Raw genomic sequence first — 14640 nt, forward strand, 5'->3', positions numbered from 1 at the left:
TGTGTTTTTCTTCAGCGGGTGTGTGTTTCTGCTAGCCCCGTCCCACAGACCAGCCCCTTCTGATCATCGTCACATGCCTCGATGATGTTTCCAGCAACTGTTGTTCAGGCTAAAGTGATATTTCATGAACTTGGCGCCGTTCTGCCCTGGGCAGATAGTCAAGAAAAGCAACCGAGGGGCCCTGGAGGGACTCTCGCGTCTCTGCCCGCCCTGCCAAGGTCCCCCGCTCTATTCACCGCTTTATTCTCTTTTCTGCAAAACCAGAGCTTGAATCCACCACGGAAAAAGAGACACAGGAGCTTGCGTACAGCTCAGCTTTTAAAATGCTGGGCGTTGGGTCAGGCTCTCGGTTCAGCCCATAGCAGGTACCGGAGCCAGGGGCGACACTGAGAAATGAGTTGGTCTCCCAAACCTCAGGGCTCTTTGGGTGCAAAAACATGCACCAGACCCACCTCCCATGTGAAGCCTTTTAAATGCTGTGACAACCTTGAATTATTTAATTTTTTACATATATTTTTTTTTTTTCATTTTTTTTTTACCATGACAAAATTAAATGTAAGTGCAACTGAGGAGCCTGGGCGCATTTTCCCCATGGGATGAATTAAAACCCCACCTTACGGTGGCTGCCCCCATCTTTCAAACATGCCGGAGCCAGCCACAGCTTAAAGCACATTTTAGCTGCCTAGTTCTTGCTCTCCATCAATGCTTTGAAATTTTTTTGGATAAGCTTTTGTTTCATTTATTTCCTGAAGCCAGATCTGCCTCTAAAGTGGTTGAATTTCCCTCTGCATCTGCTGATCCTGAAGGCTGCTTCCACTCTCAAAGGGGATGAAGGGGGTGGGGAAAAGCTGGGCTGCCTGGACTCCGTGTCGCAGAGAAAAATTGTATTATACCTCCCATTAGCTGAACGTTTTCATTACTGGTTGGATTCCCGAAAGGGTGCACGGGGTTTGGGGTAGAGTCATTCTTGTGTTCACATCTGCTGGCTTTCAGTGGTTTGGAAGGCAGGAAAAAAGGGAGATGGACTTTGAGAAAAAAAAAAAAAAAGAATCTGAATAATAAAAGGCAAAGAGCCTGCCAAAGGCATAGGGAAGCTTTTGGCTGTAGGAGCCCAAAAGCAAAGCTGAATTGGAAGGTCAATATTGATTTCATATTCCAAGGAAAAACGGAGATTAAAAAAGAAATCCTGCTTCAAAAAGCTGCATTTAGAACAGGACGATGGGCAGGAGCATCCCTTCAGACATGTCTCCTCTCTTGGTAAGGACATATTCCCAGCTCCTCCTATCTAGACAGCAAACCCATGCTCAAACCACCCATCTCCTTCACGACTGCAGCGGCGTGGACCACTTGAGTCTGACCCCTTTGACCACAGCGTTGTTCTGGCAGCGATCTGTTCCGTCGCTCACGGCACGGAGGGGAAAAATGCAATTGAAATGAGTGGGCAGAAAGAGTTTAGACATTTGGCAGGGTCTGCCCAGAAGCATGCCTGATATTGGTCTGGGCATTTCCACCTTCATCCCGGGAGCATCCCGGCCTCGCTGCAGCATTCCTGGGCTCTGGGCAGCTGCCAGCACCAGCCGCAATTTCCTTTAAAGTAAACCCGCCGCCGGGGCTTTCTTATTGTGTAGGGGTTGTTGCCAGACCTACTTTCTAGTCGGGATTTCAGGGATAATCTTCTGCGCCCTGCTTCCCGTGAAAACTATAGATGGGTTTAGCATGCCTTTGCTCTCATCAGCCCCCAAAGAAACTTGCTTGCAAATACACCTTTTTATATATTCACCCTATACCTATATACTCTTCCCTATATTCACTATATATTCCCCTATATTTGGGACTATTAACCACAATTTAAGAGACGAGTCCTTTAAGGAGTTTGATTTCTGGCACTTCGGTTACAAAAGGCACGATCCTAAGACAAGATTATCAGAAGATAACTTCAAGACCTGAATTTCCCCAGCAGTCATTGCTGGTGTACTCTGTATACATTGATTTATCTTCGCTTTCGGGGAAAAAAAAAAAAAAAAGAAGGTAAAAGACTTTCCCCCTCCCCTTAATTAAAAAAAAGGATCCTGGTTGCAAATACCCCTCTAGCAAGAGGAACTCCACGCTTTGCCCATCTGACTCCCCCTCGCCCCCATTCATTTTTTGGTGCTGGCTGTTTTACTGATACGTGTTTGGCTGATGACTTAATGATTTTTACTCATGCCCCAGGCTGGACACCAGCAGCTTGAAGCCGTGCCGCTGATAAGTGGCAGCGATAAGCGTGATACCAGAAATTTTGGGGCTCTGCCCGACTCGGGGCTTTGGTAACAAGGCTTTTCCAGGACTAACTCTGATGGCTGACGGTTACGCTGTGCTGAGCAGAGGTGCCACGAGCTGCTTTTGCATCCCTGTCTGCAGGGGATGCCTTGTTTGTGACTTGATGGTAAATTAGTGGCTAATCTCGGATTTTTTTTTTTTTTTTACTTTATTTATTTGGCAATTTCATTTTAACACGTCCAGATACTTTGTTATTTTGTTCCTCGCGCACCCAGCAAGGGATGCAGGATGCCACAGGGCAGCGTGTGGTAGGTCCGGGAGCATCTTCACATAGAAGGTTTCTCTTTTCGGGGGAAGCCAGTATTTTTAATAGGCAAATGACGGTGCAGATACTTTTTCCCTTGCAGCCCAGCCAGTCCTCTCCCAGTTCTGAGACCTGCCAACTGTGCAGCACTCTTCCTTCATCTCAGCATCGCTCCACGGCTGCATGACAGCAACACGGCCGAGGGCTTGTGGATGAGGGCTGGTGTCCTCTTGGGCAAAGACATCCAAAGAAAGACCTTCTCTTTGCAAACTAAGACATGGGATTTAGTCGCAGGAGATGTGCGAAGCCTATGCTGTGGTTGCCCTTTCTGAGCTTGCATGCCAACCCTGCTCACAGGCATTTCTCTACCATGCACATACCTTCAGAGAGACTGTGTTTCATCCAGGAGTGCTATTGCTGACTCTTCTTGCTCCTGTTTTTATCTGCAGTCACGGATATCTGCCGGCTGCAAAAAGACGAGGGGACCTGCAGGAACTTTGTGCTGAAATGGTACTACGACCCCGAGACCAAGAGCTGCGCCCGGTTCTGGTACGGCGGCTGCGGAGGCAATGAGAACAGATTTAACACGCAGAAAGAATGTGAAAAAGTTTGCGTCCCTGGTAAGCAGCGCAGGCGCAGCTGGAGAGGGGGGGCCAGCCAGCTCCCTGGCATTTCCAGTCCGGTGCATGGCTGTAGCGAGCTTGGCTGTGGTGCTCTGGACTCCATAGCAAGTCCTGGCAATCAACTCCATTTACCTTCAATATTCTGCACAGCTTCCCATGCACGAAAAAAACCTCATTTATTTTTCTTTTTCTCCATCAAACCTTTTCAGGTAACATCAACCCTGGCGTGGTGACGACGATAGGAACATAGAGCCAGCGACCTGCCAACATATACCTCTAAGACAGCCAGGAGCATCAGCCATTGCCACCTTACCCCTATAGAAGCTAAGGGTATAGACTACCTTGCACTGTACTATTTCATGCTTTTAACTTCCAAGCAAACCTTGAAGAAAGTGTTTTGCTGCATGACCTATCAATATGGTGCTAAACTGTTTGTGGACTGAGTGCTACATGTGTCCGGGTTATATTGTATAGCTTCAACATTACCAAATATTTACCTAATTGCAGATTGTTATTGTCTCTGAACACGTCCCTGAATTACCCTTTCTTTCTGATTCCGGCAGTCTGCCTATCTAAGGCACCGTAAAAATGAGACAAAAAAAAAAAAAAAATCGTAATAATTTCACTGCAACTGTTACGTGCTTGCTTTTATCGTTTTCATAACTGAGCATAACTTTACAGGGGAAGCCTTCGTGTAAGAGAGTAGCTAATTCTGATAAACAAGCGGTTCAATTTTTCATTCTTCCTTTTTTGTTGTTTTTTTTTTTTTTTCTCCTTTTGCTGGATTAGATTTCAAACTAGATCTCTTGTATGCATTTGTAACGTATGTGGCCAACCGAACTAGCAAGGAAAAGCAAGGTTTCCGAATGCAAATGCACTGCTGGGACCAAGGCCTCAGTTAACAAATTTTTAAATTGTGGTGTAGGATGCCTCTGGCATTCTTCTGATGTTGTATGTTTTATAAAATACAAAGCAAAGCAATTTGGGGAGGGGGGGGCGGCGGGCGGGAGGGGGATTTTATTTTTATTGTGGATTCTGTGTCAGGAAGTCTATACAAAGAACTTTTAAATAAAGTCTAATGGAGGTTTTGAGAAACTCATGGTTTTGTCTTTGTAAAAGCCATGGTGGGCATCAGTGGAGTGATTTTCCAGGGTCTGGAAACCATTTATTTGGAGAGAAATCCCAGTGGCCCTTAAAGCGAGGATGGAGGTAGTATGGATATTCAGGGGGACATCACTGAGATGCTGCTGGTAACCTGGAGTTTTCCAGCTTGGAAAAAGGTGGAAACTGGGATTTCTCAGGAGATGATGGTGATATCTCCATCCTGGAGGAATTTAAACTCAGCAGGACATGGCCCTGAGGAACCCGGCCTCAGCTGGCGCTGCTTGGAGCAGGGTGTTGGACCAGAGGCACCTAGAGGTCCCTTCCAACCTGCATGACTTAATGACCCCATGGGCATTTTCAGGTGTCTCCTTTGCTGCCCATAGCCGTGATGATTTTTACCCCAGGGTATTCCTGTCCTCACCTGAGCTGACCCGAGAAAGAGAGAAAGCTAAAATTCACAGAAACAATGCACGTTTCCCTGCCCCTCCAAAAATCCCCCTTAAAAGCACGAAGCAGATGAACTCGACCCCACCAGGGCACAGGGCAGCTCTGGGCTGTGGGGCTGAGGTCCTAAATTTCCCCAAACCTCAGCTGTAGTCTGCAGGCGGGGGTTGATAACGGTTCCCATGGCCCGGTGGAGGTGCTGAGAAGGAAGACGTGAGCCTTGCAGACACACGCCATGGAAGGGGCAGCTGAATGCCAAAACCAGAGCAGGTCCACAGGGGAGAGGGCATTTACTCACTTCTGGAGAACAGGGTTAAACCTTGGAAAGGAGACCAAGCTTACAATTTAGGGCTTATCCAGTGTCTTCCTCCATGGGTCAGGGTGGGACTGTCATGAGGAGAAGGTGACCTGGTGCTCACCTGCCCCACACTTCAGGCTGCCGCTTTCTGAAGCACTTCAGGTGGGTCTTCAAGGACCATGACTTGAGACACTCCACGTGTTGTACACGATGCCTCTGTAAGCAGCCCTCCCAACAGGATTTGCCTTCCATAACACCGTTTTCAAGACTAAATTAAACTGGCCAGATACTTCAGGTTCCCCGTTCAATGCTGCATGCGATCCACGGGGGTCCAAGAGTCTCACCTTGACTTGTCCAGGTGAGTGGGGCTGCAGATTCATTGTGGCAAGGGGAGCACGTAGGGCTGCTCTGGGCTTTGTCCCCGTGGGGATTTACATTTTTCGGTGTTCCAGCTTTTATGCCATTCCCAGCACGCGGAGCAGCCCAGCTCCCAAAATTTCCCGTCAGTACCAAGCCACTTCCGCAGGGCTCGAGGACGGCAGGGACACTGCTCGAGTGGGGACGAGCTGAGCTCTGGCATCCGCGCTTGGGAAGCTGCGCTGTTTATCTGGCACCCTCTCCGAGCACATCACAAGGGCTTCATTAAAAAAGAGGGGAATGGGTAACTTTTTTTTATTTATTATTATAATTGGCTCTTGCAATGGCTGCACCCAGCTGTGACCGCTCCGGAGGACAGAGCAGCCTGCCCTGCATTTCACCGTACACGGGGGCATGCCCAAGACCCCCTTTTTTGCTCTCACGGGGTATAAAAGTTACAGCTAGGTTAAAGCGACCCACGAATCATCCTTCCCTCCAGCCTCCCACCCCTCTGCAGCGTGGGAGAGGTTTTCCCAACGCCGGTGCCGCCTCCGTTTTCCGGGAAAGCTGCTTTCAATGGACCGTGCACCACTCCGGGATGCGAAGGCACAACCCGGGATTTCACAGCGTGCCGGGGGGGAGCAGACAGCTTGGGAAGGGGCCCCCCATCCCCTCCCATCCCCGAGGCTGCGGGGCTTTGCAGTCGCCTCTCCCGAGCCTTTTAAGGAAGCACGTTACGCCCCGGGCCCCCGGCCAGCGGCCGCGTGGGGTTACACATGGAAGTCATCTGCAGCTGGGAGCGCATCTGCCAGCGTGGCTGCGGGACCAGACCGGGAGTAAAAATAGCTCAGCCCAGCCCGGCAGAGCCCCGAGCAGCGCGCTCCGCTCCTGGCTGCCGATGGTTAGCCCCAACATCCGCGCCTCGCTGCTTTTGGGGTGGCCTTCGCCATTTATTAGCATCCCCGTGCTGCGGATCCGGCTGCCGTCCCCCCCGGTTGCCAAACCCCCCATGTTAGGGGAGGGGGCTGCTCTCCTAATGTGGTTTTTTTTTTCAGACAAATTAGCTCTGGATAAATAGTTCCCATCCCTTTGTGAAACCGTTGCTTTGCAGCATCCTGAAAGAAACACGGGCACTGTGTTGGTGAACTCAAGACAGACGTGATGGATGTATGTGCTGTAATCCAGAGGACACAGTCCTTTAAGCAGGACTTCTTACGCAGACGTCCCATCTAAATCTCCTGCATCAAAACCGCCCACGTCTTTGAAAGGTACAGCATCAGTCCTCCACCCCTGCCCGAGAGCGAGACAGCAAAGACATAAAAGCTGGACTCAAGCCCGGCACTTCCCCATAAGCTGAGGGCACGTTGTGAAATAAAAGAGCTTCACTGGAAGCAAAGTCTCCTGGTGAAGATTTGTTCTGTGGTCTAAAGCGGTTTAGAAAGTCTCTCCGTCTTTTGGCATGAGCCCTGAGCGAGCTGCTGGAGGACATGTCCCATGGTTGGGCTGATGCTCTCAAACCCTCGGGCTGTGGCCCGAACGGGACCTGCATGCCTGAAAGCCTGCTTTCTTGAGGCACATCAGCCGAATAAAAGATACTATCGCTCCCTATAAACTGCACCTCTCATTGCCAGACCACAACAGCTACATCACCTCTGCTAATTGCCAAGACATCTTGTAAAAAACTTCAGCGTCAGTGGAGAGGGTAACGTGGCATCCTCCTCCTACTCTGACCTGCTCGCATCTTCTTTTGGATAGGCCTGGCCACAGGTTTTAGCATAGCTCGCCTGTGGGACTCATGCCCCGAGGCACCCCGAAGCGACGCTAGGCGGGTCTGACCATCAATATAGACAATAAGGGTGGGATATGGTTGCCTACATCTAGCGTGATGTGTCGTTTCAGAACCCTTGGGCACCAGTTGCACAATGCCTGGGGGCTTTCTACAACCTTTACCATGTCTTCCAACCCCACGCAGGTATCGTCGGCCACCACTGAGCATCCTGACTTGCAGGAGGGGCCCACGTTTAGACAACCAGGAGCCACTCCTAAAAGGAGGTGTGGATGCAGGAGGGGATGTAGGACTTTGTGGCTTCCTCTGGGCAACCTTAGTGTGAAATACTTTGCGAGGAGGGTCACTGGTAAAATAAAGGCTGGTAGCTCTGCTGTCTGGGACAGAATTAGCATTAGGACTTGAAGACAAAGCATTAAATCCAAGACTTGCTTGGACTTTATGCACGTCTCCAAGGCAGGGTCAACCCAACCTACATCAGCCCTGCAAAGGTTTGTTTAATCTGTTCCCAGAAAACTCCAGAGATTTAGGGCAATTGCCCTAAAGGGTGAGAGTGGACATCCCTGGGACAAATTATTACATGGCTTTAGCAACAGCCAGTCTCAAATCTCACTTGCTGTAATTGAAACCCGGAGGGTTTTGGATGAACGTGCTGCCCTTGGATGCAAGTGAGCTGGTGAAAACCACCGGGTTCAATAGCAGAGCAAAGACATAACCTTTTATGATACCGATGGTATCATAAAAATGAAGAGTAGGACATGTAGCAGAGTTAAGCATTGCAGCCGGACCTTTAAATTTAGGATAGCACCGGCATTTGATGCTTGGTTAGGTTCTCTTAATGCTGTAGCTTTGCATTTAATCATAGCCTTCTTGGGAAACCTTTACAAGGAGAGGCAAAGTGGTTCTGACACATTTTATTAGCCAGTATTAAATTTATTACATCAGTAAAAGAAGCCAGTCTAAACGTATATAGACGTACACAGGTACCTGCCTAGCTCCTTTCACTTAAAGCGGGTTTTCCAGCAATGGCACGCCAAAGCAATGCCCTACACCTCGAGTGTTGACATTGCAAGGTCAAGAGTTTAAGGAAAAAGATGTCTTCCGCGCCAGGCATTCCTGGAAATTAGGACTGTATCCAAGTGCTTCAGCAGATAAACTTGAAGCAGCTGAGTCTGGAGAAAGGATGTTCAGATAATTAAGACATAAGCCTGGGCATTTCCTCGGCCACGGGTTTTCTGCGTGGCCATCACCCTACCCTTCGTCCCTTCTTGCTTCAGCCTCCTGCTTGGGAGATGGAAAAAATACATCTCCCAACCCTAAAGTCATTAAACCTCTGAGTAACGAGGAGATGATAAGCTGAGATAAGTGGATGCGGAAGATGCTATGTTAAATCTGCAAGGTTTTGTGGGTGCTCATTTGCTTACGGCTCCTGCGTGCCCCTAAGCTCTTCGGGGCAGCAGCATCTCGCAGGGAGCTCGCCACACGCCAGCACCGTTCCTGCAAGCTGAGCTGACTGCTGCTAGCGTGCCTGCCACCGAGACCGGCACCCCGATGGCTTTAAATCCCGAGATAATTTTAAACCCATGATAATTTCTCAGCCCTTGCCACCCGTCCAGCAGCTGGGGACCGCTCACAAAATGGCAGCAGGCAGCTCGCTGGAAGCGCAGCCTTTCCACAAGCAAAACCCATGGCTAAATTGGACGTGGCGGGGTAAACAGCCCCAGCAAATAGCCGGGACTGCGCTCCAGCTGCGGGATGATTTACGAGACGGCAGGAGCGGGTCTTTTCTTCGGTTAAAGAGAGCAGATCCGAACCAGATGTCTAACCTTTATCTCGATTGCTGCGGAGACGGAGGAGCAGACAGGGGAGAGAGAAAGACGTTTGAGTTTCCATTAGCTGCCGCTCCGCTGTCTTCCAAAGTCAGCTCATAAAGAAAAATGAACACCATCAGCCAGGAAACTTTGCTTTGGTGAACTATATGTTTTGTTTCGACCCTTGCTGCTATAGCGACCGCGCCGAAATAAAAGTGCAGCCGGCTGCGATGACCTCACCGTATTACTCTATTAAAATCTGATATTATAAAGATATAACCCGGGCAGATAATTGAAGATTTGCACATCTGCATGGCTGTGGCCTCCGGGAAAGTGGGGCTGGGGAAAGGCAAGTACGGAGGGAATGAGGGCAGGAGGTCGAGGCACCCATCTTTTGGGATTTTTCCCACCCAGGGAGCAAGTGAGACGAGTGGGAGAGAGACGTGGGAGAGAGACGGGTCCTGCCTTGCGTTCCCGGGGAAGGGGCGACTTCTGGCCACCCATAATGAAAAGTTTTTGGGAAGGCTGTGCTGCATGGTTTCACAGCCTGGTGCAAACAATGGGGATTTCCAAACTGAGAGCCTGAAGCATGCACTCTCCTAGCTCAGTGCCTAGACAGGCAGAGAAATACCCCGGGAATAACACCCAGCTCTCGAACCCATCAAAACCAGCTTCCAAAACTGGGGTGAAAGCTGGGAATCTCATCTAAGATGCGAGTGTCTCAATTTTAGGATATCCTAGTGGGCAAAGTCCAGTTAAGCTGTCACGCTTGAAAAAAGGTAGAAATTATTTAAGCGTGTATGCAATTAATATGTATAGCTTATAAATGGAATCTGCAAGATCGTGAGCGTGGTCAATGAACTGGATTGGAACTGAAAGGCCTGAAAAAAAGTTGCTAGGGATGAAGGTGGTAGTTTGTTATTTCTAAAGTACCCGTCTAGCTTTCCAGCAGTGATTAATTCTGCAGATGGGGAGGTTGCATTGGAGGTTAATGAAAAAAAATGAGCATTGCATTAGATTGACTGGAATATTGCAGAGGGCATGACATAGCCTGCTTTGGAAATAACTGGACCGCTGCGGCCGCTTTTCTATGGCGTAGGTGTTTCAGGCTCCCCTGCCCGGCTCACTGCTGTTTCCCTACTCCAGCCCGTAGAGCATCCTGGTATTTACTGATGGTTTTACGGCAGCGCAGGTAAGTCTCGGATGACAGCGTTACCGCTTACAGTCTAGCAACTAAAAGTTTAAACAAGTGCCATTTGGAAAGGAAAGTTAGATACACTCATGCTTTTTCCCCCGGAAATCTGGCAATTTTTGTGGCAAAAACAGTTTTCTAAGTAAAAGATGATCAATGGTTTAAAAGAGGCATTTTGCAGCAGCAGGATTAAATAGAGCAAGCCTGACATTTCCCATTAACCCACAGCTCTGCTGCTCTCACAGCATTACATTTTGCCCCAGTTCATTTTTTTTAAGGCTGCTAGAAATGTAGAAATCATTTTGGAAAAGCCAGCGAGCTCGACCCCTCGCTCCTGCCCTGGGTGCTGGGGTCCCCGCACGGCTCGCCGGGTGGAACGTCCAGCTCCCTGGACTCCCGGGCTGGCGGCACTCGGAGTTATGCAGGGGTGGATTTTGGACGGACCGGCTGACAGTTTGACACACAGTAAAAAGTTGCCAGCTCCTGAAGCCGTTTCCAAAATAATTACTCAAAATCCCCACCAACCCCCGTTGCGTTTTTAAGACTCCTTCATTTTCTCTGCGCTTTCTTGCTCTCCGTCCCCCATCCCTCTTCCTTGGGATGCAGACCATGGGCAAAAGCTCCGCATCGCCCTCAGTGCCACCCCAGCAATGGATGCAGGTGGTCCCAGACTGGCTCCTTACTGAGCTGAGCTATTTTATTTAATGCTATTTCTCCCCCAGGATGGAAGCAGCCATGGGAGAAAGGCAGAGGAGCAGCCTGGAAGCTGCACTCCTTCTTCACACCGAAAAGCCTGCCGATGCAGAGCAGGTTGTAGGCGTCAATCCGGGACTAAAAGCAGCGAGCTGTCTAACGGGGAACCTAAAAATGTAAATGTGACCCTGAAAAACTTCAGTGGACAAGCCCACGAGGTCTCTGAGGACGGTTACAGCTCATTACACAGTGGTATAACACAGACTAAGTGCAGCGTGGGAACCTCGGAACTCGTAGTAGCTGCTTTAGGCGACATCTGCACATTGCCCGTAATCTTAGGAAACGTGCTAATTCTCCTAGCAAGGAAAATTATAATTCTCCTCCCAAGGGAGGCTATTTCTTGAAATAGGCCAAGTCAGAGCATCCTCGCAACGCAGCCCAAAGAGCCCCTCTTCTCCCACTTCCCAGCAGGATAGGGCGGATTAGCTGGGTTTAGCAGACAAGTGCAAAAGCCTTGTTTGTACTAGAAAAATATCTGCTGTTTGGAAGAGTTTAAGGAGCTCTTAAGTGCTTGGTATCGAAGCCAGCTTAATCCTGCAAGTGGGAGGCAAGCGAGGAAGCCAGGTGCGGACTCGGGGATGGGGTTAACCCCCGATTAAAGAGCCTGACTTGAGGGTTACTTCCCATTTTTAGTGCTTTTTCCCCAATCTGACTAAAGCTGTATCTGCCCCATTTTTCTGCCTCCAACACGGGCCAGCCCCAGCTGCCTTGGGAAGAGGTGTGAGCACAGGGAAATGGATGGTGACCCTTTCCACATTGGGCTTGCAGCACCCCACGGCTTCGGGAACCAGCAACCATCATCTGCACATCTCCATTTAACACCCCAAAGGGTGTTTGTCCCCCAGTTATGCGCCATTCAATAGCTTTTTTAATCTCTCTAAGGCATCCCTGGTCCATTTGACCCCCCTTCATCCAAAGCCCCCAATTTTGGCCGCAGGCATTTGAGCATTGCTCGATTAGGAAGCGGCGCACTGGAAACGGCACCTTGTTTCCACCCTTCTTCTTCTGCCGCTGCTACAGGCAGCTGCTGGAACGCTGCCTCTTTTTTTTTCTTTCTTTTTTTAGTTTTATTTTTGGGAATAAAAAGGCATTTTTGTTTGTAGTCCGGAGCCAAACTCATTGCAAAAGAGCAGGCTGTATTCTGGTCAGCCCTGTGCATCGTCCCTACAGCTGTGTTCCATCGCGGGGCCGTCTGATGCTGGTGGTCACGTAAAGATGGGGAGGAGAACACCCCCTCTTGCAAATTTTCTTTAACAGCCTGTCCCTGTAAGTGGTAAGCTCAGCTCTCTTCCACGGGGGCTCAAGGATTTACCGAACCAGTGCCGTGCTGATCCCCGGGTGCCCCCGTCCCCGGCTCCCCTCCCTCGCAGGCGTGGGCTCAAACCTTTTCCCAGATGGGTTTCCCTAGGCAGAGGCAGCTCCTCAGTCGGGGCTTCATCCTGACTCGGTTTGCAAAGCCTCCCTCGCTATCTGGGGTGCGCATCCCACCGGGCTCCTCCAGGCGTGCGAGAAGCTGCGTGTGATGAGTTTCCCAGCCTCAGCAGCAGCACGGGAGGAGCTGGCACCAGGGGTGGTAGCCACGCATCGCCAAAATCCACTACCTCCAATGAACTTTCATCACGCCTTCGCTCCTTTGGCATTTCTCAGCCACACATGGAAATCACCTGGACGTTTGGAAGCTGGGGACAGCATCTCCTGCATGGCAGGGAGCAGCGTGCATGGCCAGGGCTGGTTCGAGCCGACCGCGCTGTGCACGGCAAGGGGAGGTCCAAGCCCCGTTTGCAAGCCCCCAGCCTGCCAGGGGAACAAAAGTAGTTAGGAAAACTCGGCGCAGCGACAAATGCTTGAGTCTACCTGCAGTTCTGGTTTAACATGGGTTGACCAAGCCTTTTGCAGGTGCAGAGCAGAGAGGATGAGTGGAAAGGCTTTGTTTCTGCAGAAAAGCCATCTCCTAAAATGCTGCCTCCTCCTCTCCAGCCTCAGCTCCGTACGTGTCTGTCTGCACCAGAAATCTCAGGAATTTCCACTGCACCGCTCTCAGGAAATCTCTGCATTTTTCACAGATGTGTCTACGAAGGGACACCGATTGCACAAGACGGTCTGAGCGCCGGGGAAGGAAGAGTCCAGAAAAAGAAAAAAAGACAAAAATCCCGAGCAACAACTCTGCTCGGAAAAAGCAGTCAGAAGTTTGAAGCACATCCAGACCACTGCTCTGGAAATCAAGCTGAAAAATCTTGTGACATCAGGCTCTCTCAGGAGGTCGCTGCTATTTCCCAGCTGTAAAGCCCTGGGAACATCGCTAGCAGCCCACGGCGGACTTTGGAAGAGCTGGAAAGACGACGCTGAGGTGCTCAAGCAGCGTCTTGCAGCAAGCTTCCCATTGAACACCACCGTAAGGCTCTTGCAGCGCAGTATTGGAGAGCACGAAAACACAAATAATTCTCCATCGGTCATTAATTTGCTCTGAAAGTCCAACACCTGGAAGTTGAACGTGCGCAGGGCTGGACAGAGAAGGAGAGGGCATCTTCCAGGCCTTCTTCTGGTCATTTCTTTGCTTCAAAGACCTCCCAGCGCTTCGGGACAATAGGGGATTATATTTCTTAGAGTATTTTGAAATAAAACCAGAGCAGGTTTGTATTGCACAAAGACGAGGGTAGCAGGCACATCATGCAGATGTGGAGCAAGAGATGCAGGAGAGAGATGGCCAAGCGGAAAGGGGGCTGAGGAGGTGTTTTCTTTGCCCTTTTTATGTACGTGTTTCTGTGCATCACTACATCTGTGCCTGAGGCAATCCCCCTCTCGCTCAAAGGAGTTGCAATTTGCATTTTTTTAAAACAAGCACACACTTATTCCAAGAAGTGTTGCTGAAAGCTTAGGGATATGTTGGAAAGTCACTTGGAAATTGATTGATATGGTTATCCCAAGGGAGACGGCGCAATCCCAAATTTGTCACTGATTGCATCCCCTAGGAATAACACCCAATTGCCTAATTTTGGGGGTTGGCAACAGGAAAAAAGAAATTTAACATTAAAATATACAAGGGAGGTTTGTCCAGCCTGCTGAGCAGCTGAAGGATGACGGATACGCCACGGACATGAGTGATAGGATGGAAATGGAGGAGAACACAGTCAGCCAAGAAAGCAAAAAGCCTGGGCCTCAAAGGGCATCCAGCTTTTATGGTGTACATCATATCCCCCTACAAGCCATTACGCTGCTGCCTAATGCCCCTGCTCCTCTGAGATGCTCTGCACCTCCTACGAACCGCTGGGACCCCTCATTGCCTGCTGCCGTCCCTGGGAGTCATGGTGGCTTGGCCACCTCAGACCTTGGTGGCCCGGAGGTCCTCCTTAGACCTAAGGAGCTGCCCAACTCCTCCCTGGTTTGATTTTTTTGAGTTTTTTTTTTTTTAATTTTTGGTGAGGAGAGAGACTTTGCGAAGGGATGCTTATTTGCAAAGTTAAAAGGCAGGTTATAGAGGAGAAAGCACGTTTGCAAACAGCCAGGGCAGTGCCGGCACACCGGAGCCGCTGGCTTCCCCGGGGTCCCCCCGCTCACCCCGCTGTCAGCCCACCCTTCCCTCTCTCCGGCAGCTACCATCACTTCCCCGTGCTGGTGACTTCATGCCATCCTGTTGCCGTCAGCCTGGCAGGAATTGGAGTGGGGGGGTTACATCTCGCTCAACACCCTCCCACAGGTTTGACCTCCTCCC

The 14640-nt window shown here is 50.0% G+C and overlaps 1 protein-coding gene across 1 annotated transcript in view; it reads left to right on the top strand.

The window, feature by feature from the left end:
• The window catches only part of COL6A3 (collagen type VI alpha 3 chain), a 62794-nt gene extending 58869 nt beyond the window's left edge, over positions 1 to 3925 (top strand). Inside the window, exons 44-45 of the mRNA XM_075153780.1 lie at positions 3013 to 3183; positions 3396 to 3925. Of these exons, the coding sequence (XP_075009881.1) occupies positions 3013 to 3183; positions 3396 to 3436 (212 nt within the window). The 3' untranslated portion in view covers positions 3437 to 3925. The remainder of the gene's footprint in view (positions 1 to 3012; positions 3184 to 3395) is intronic.
• Positions 3926 to 14640: the final 10715 nt, after the last annotated feature.

This window comes from Calonectris borealis, chromosome 6 (genome assembly GCF_964195595.1).
Source record: "Calonectris borealis chromosome 6, bCalBor7.hap1.2, whole genome shotgun sequence".
NCBI lineage: Eukaryota > Metazoa > Chordata > Aves > Procellariiformes > Procellariidae > Calonectris > Calonectris borealis.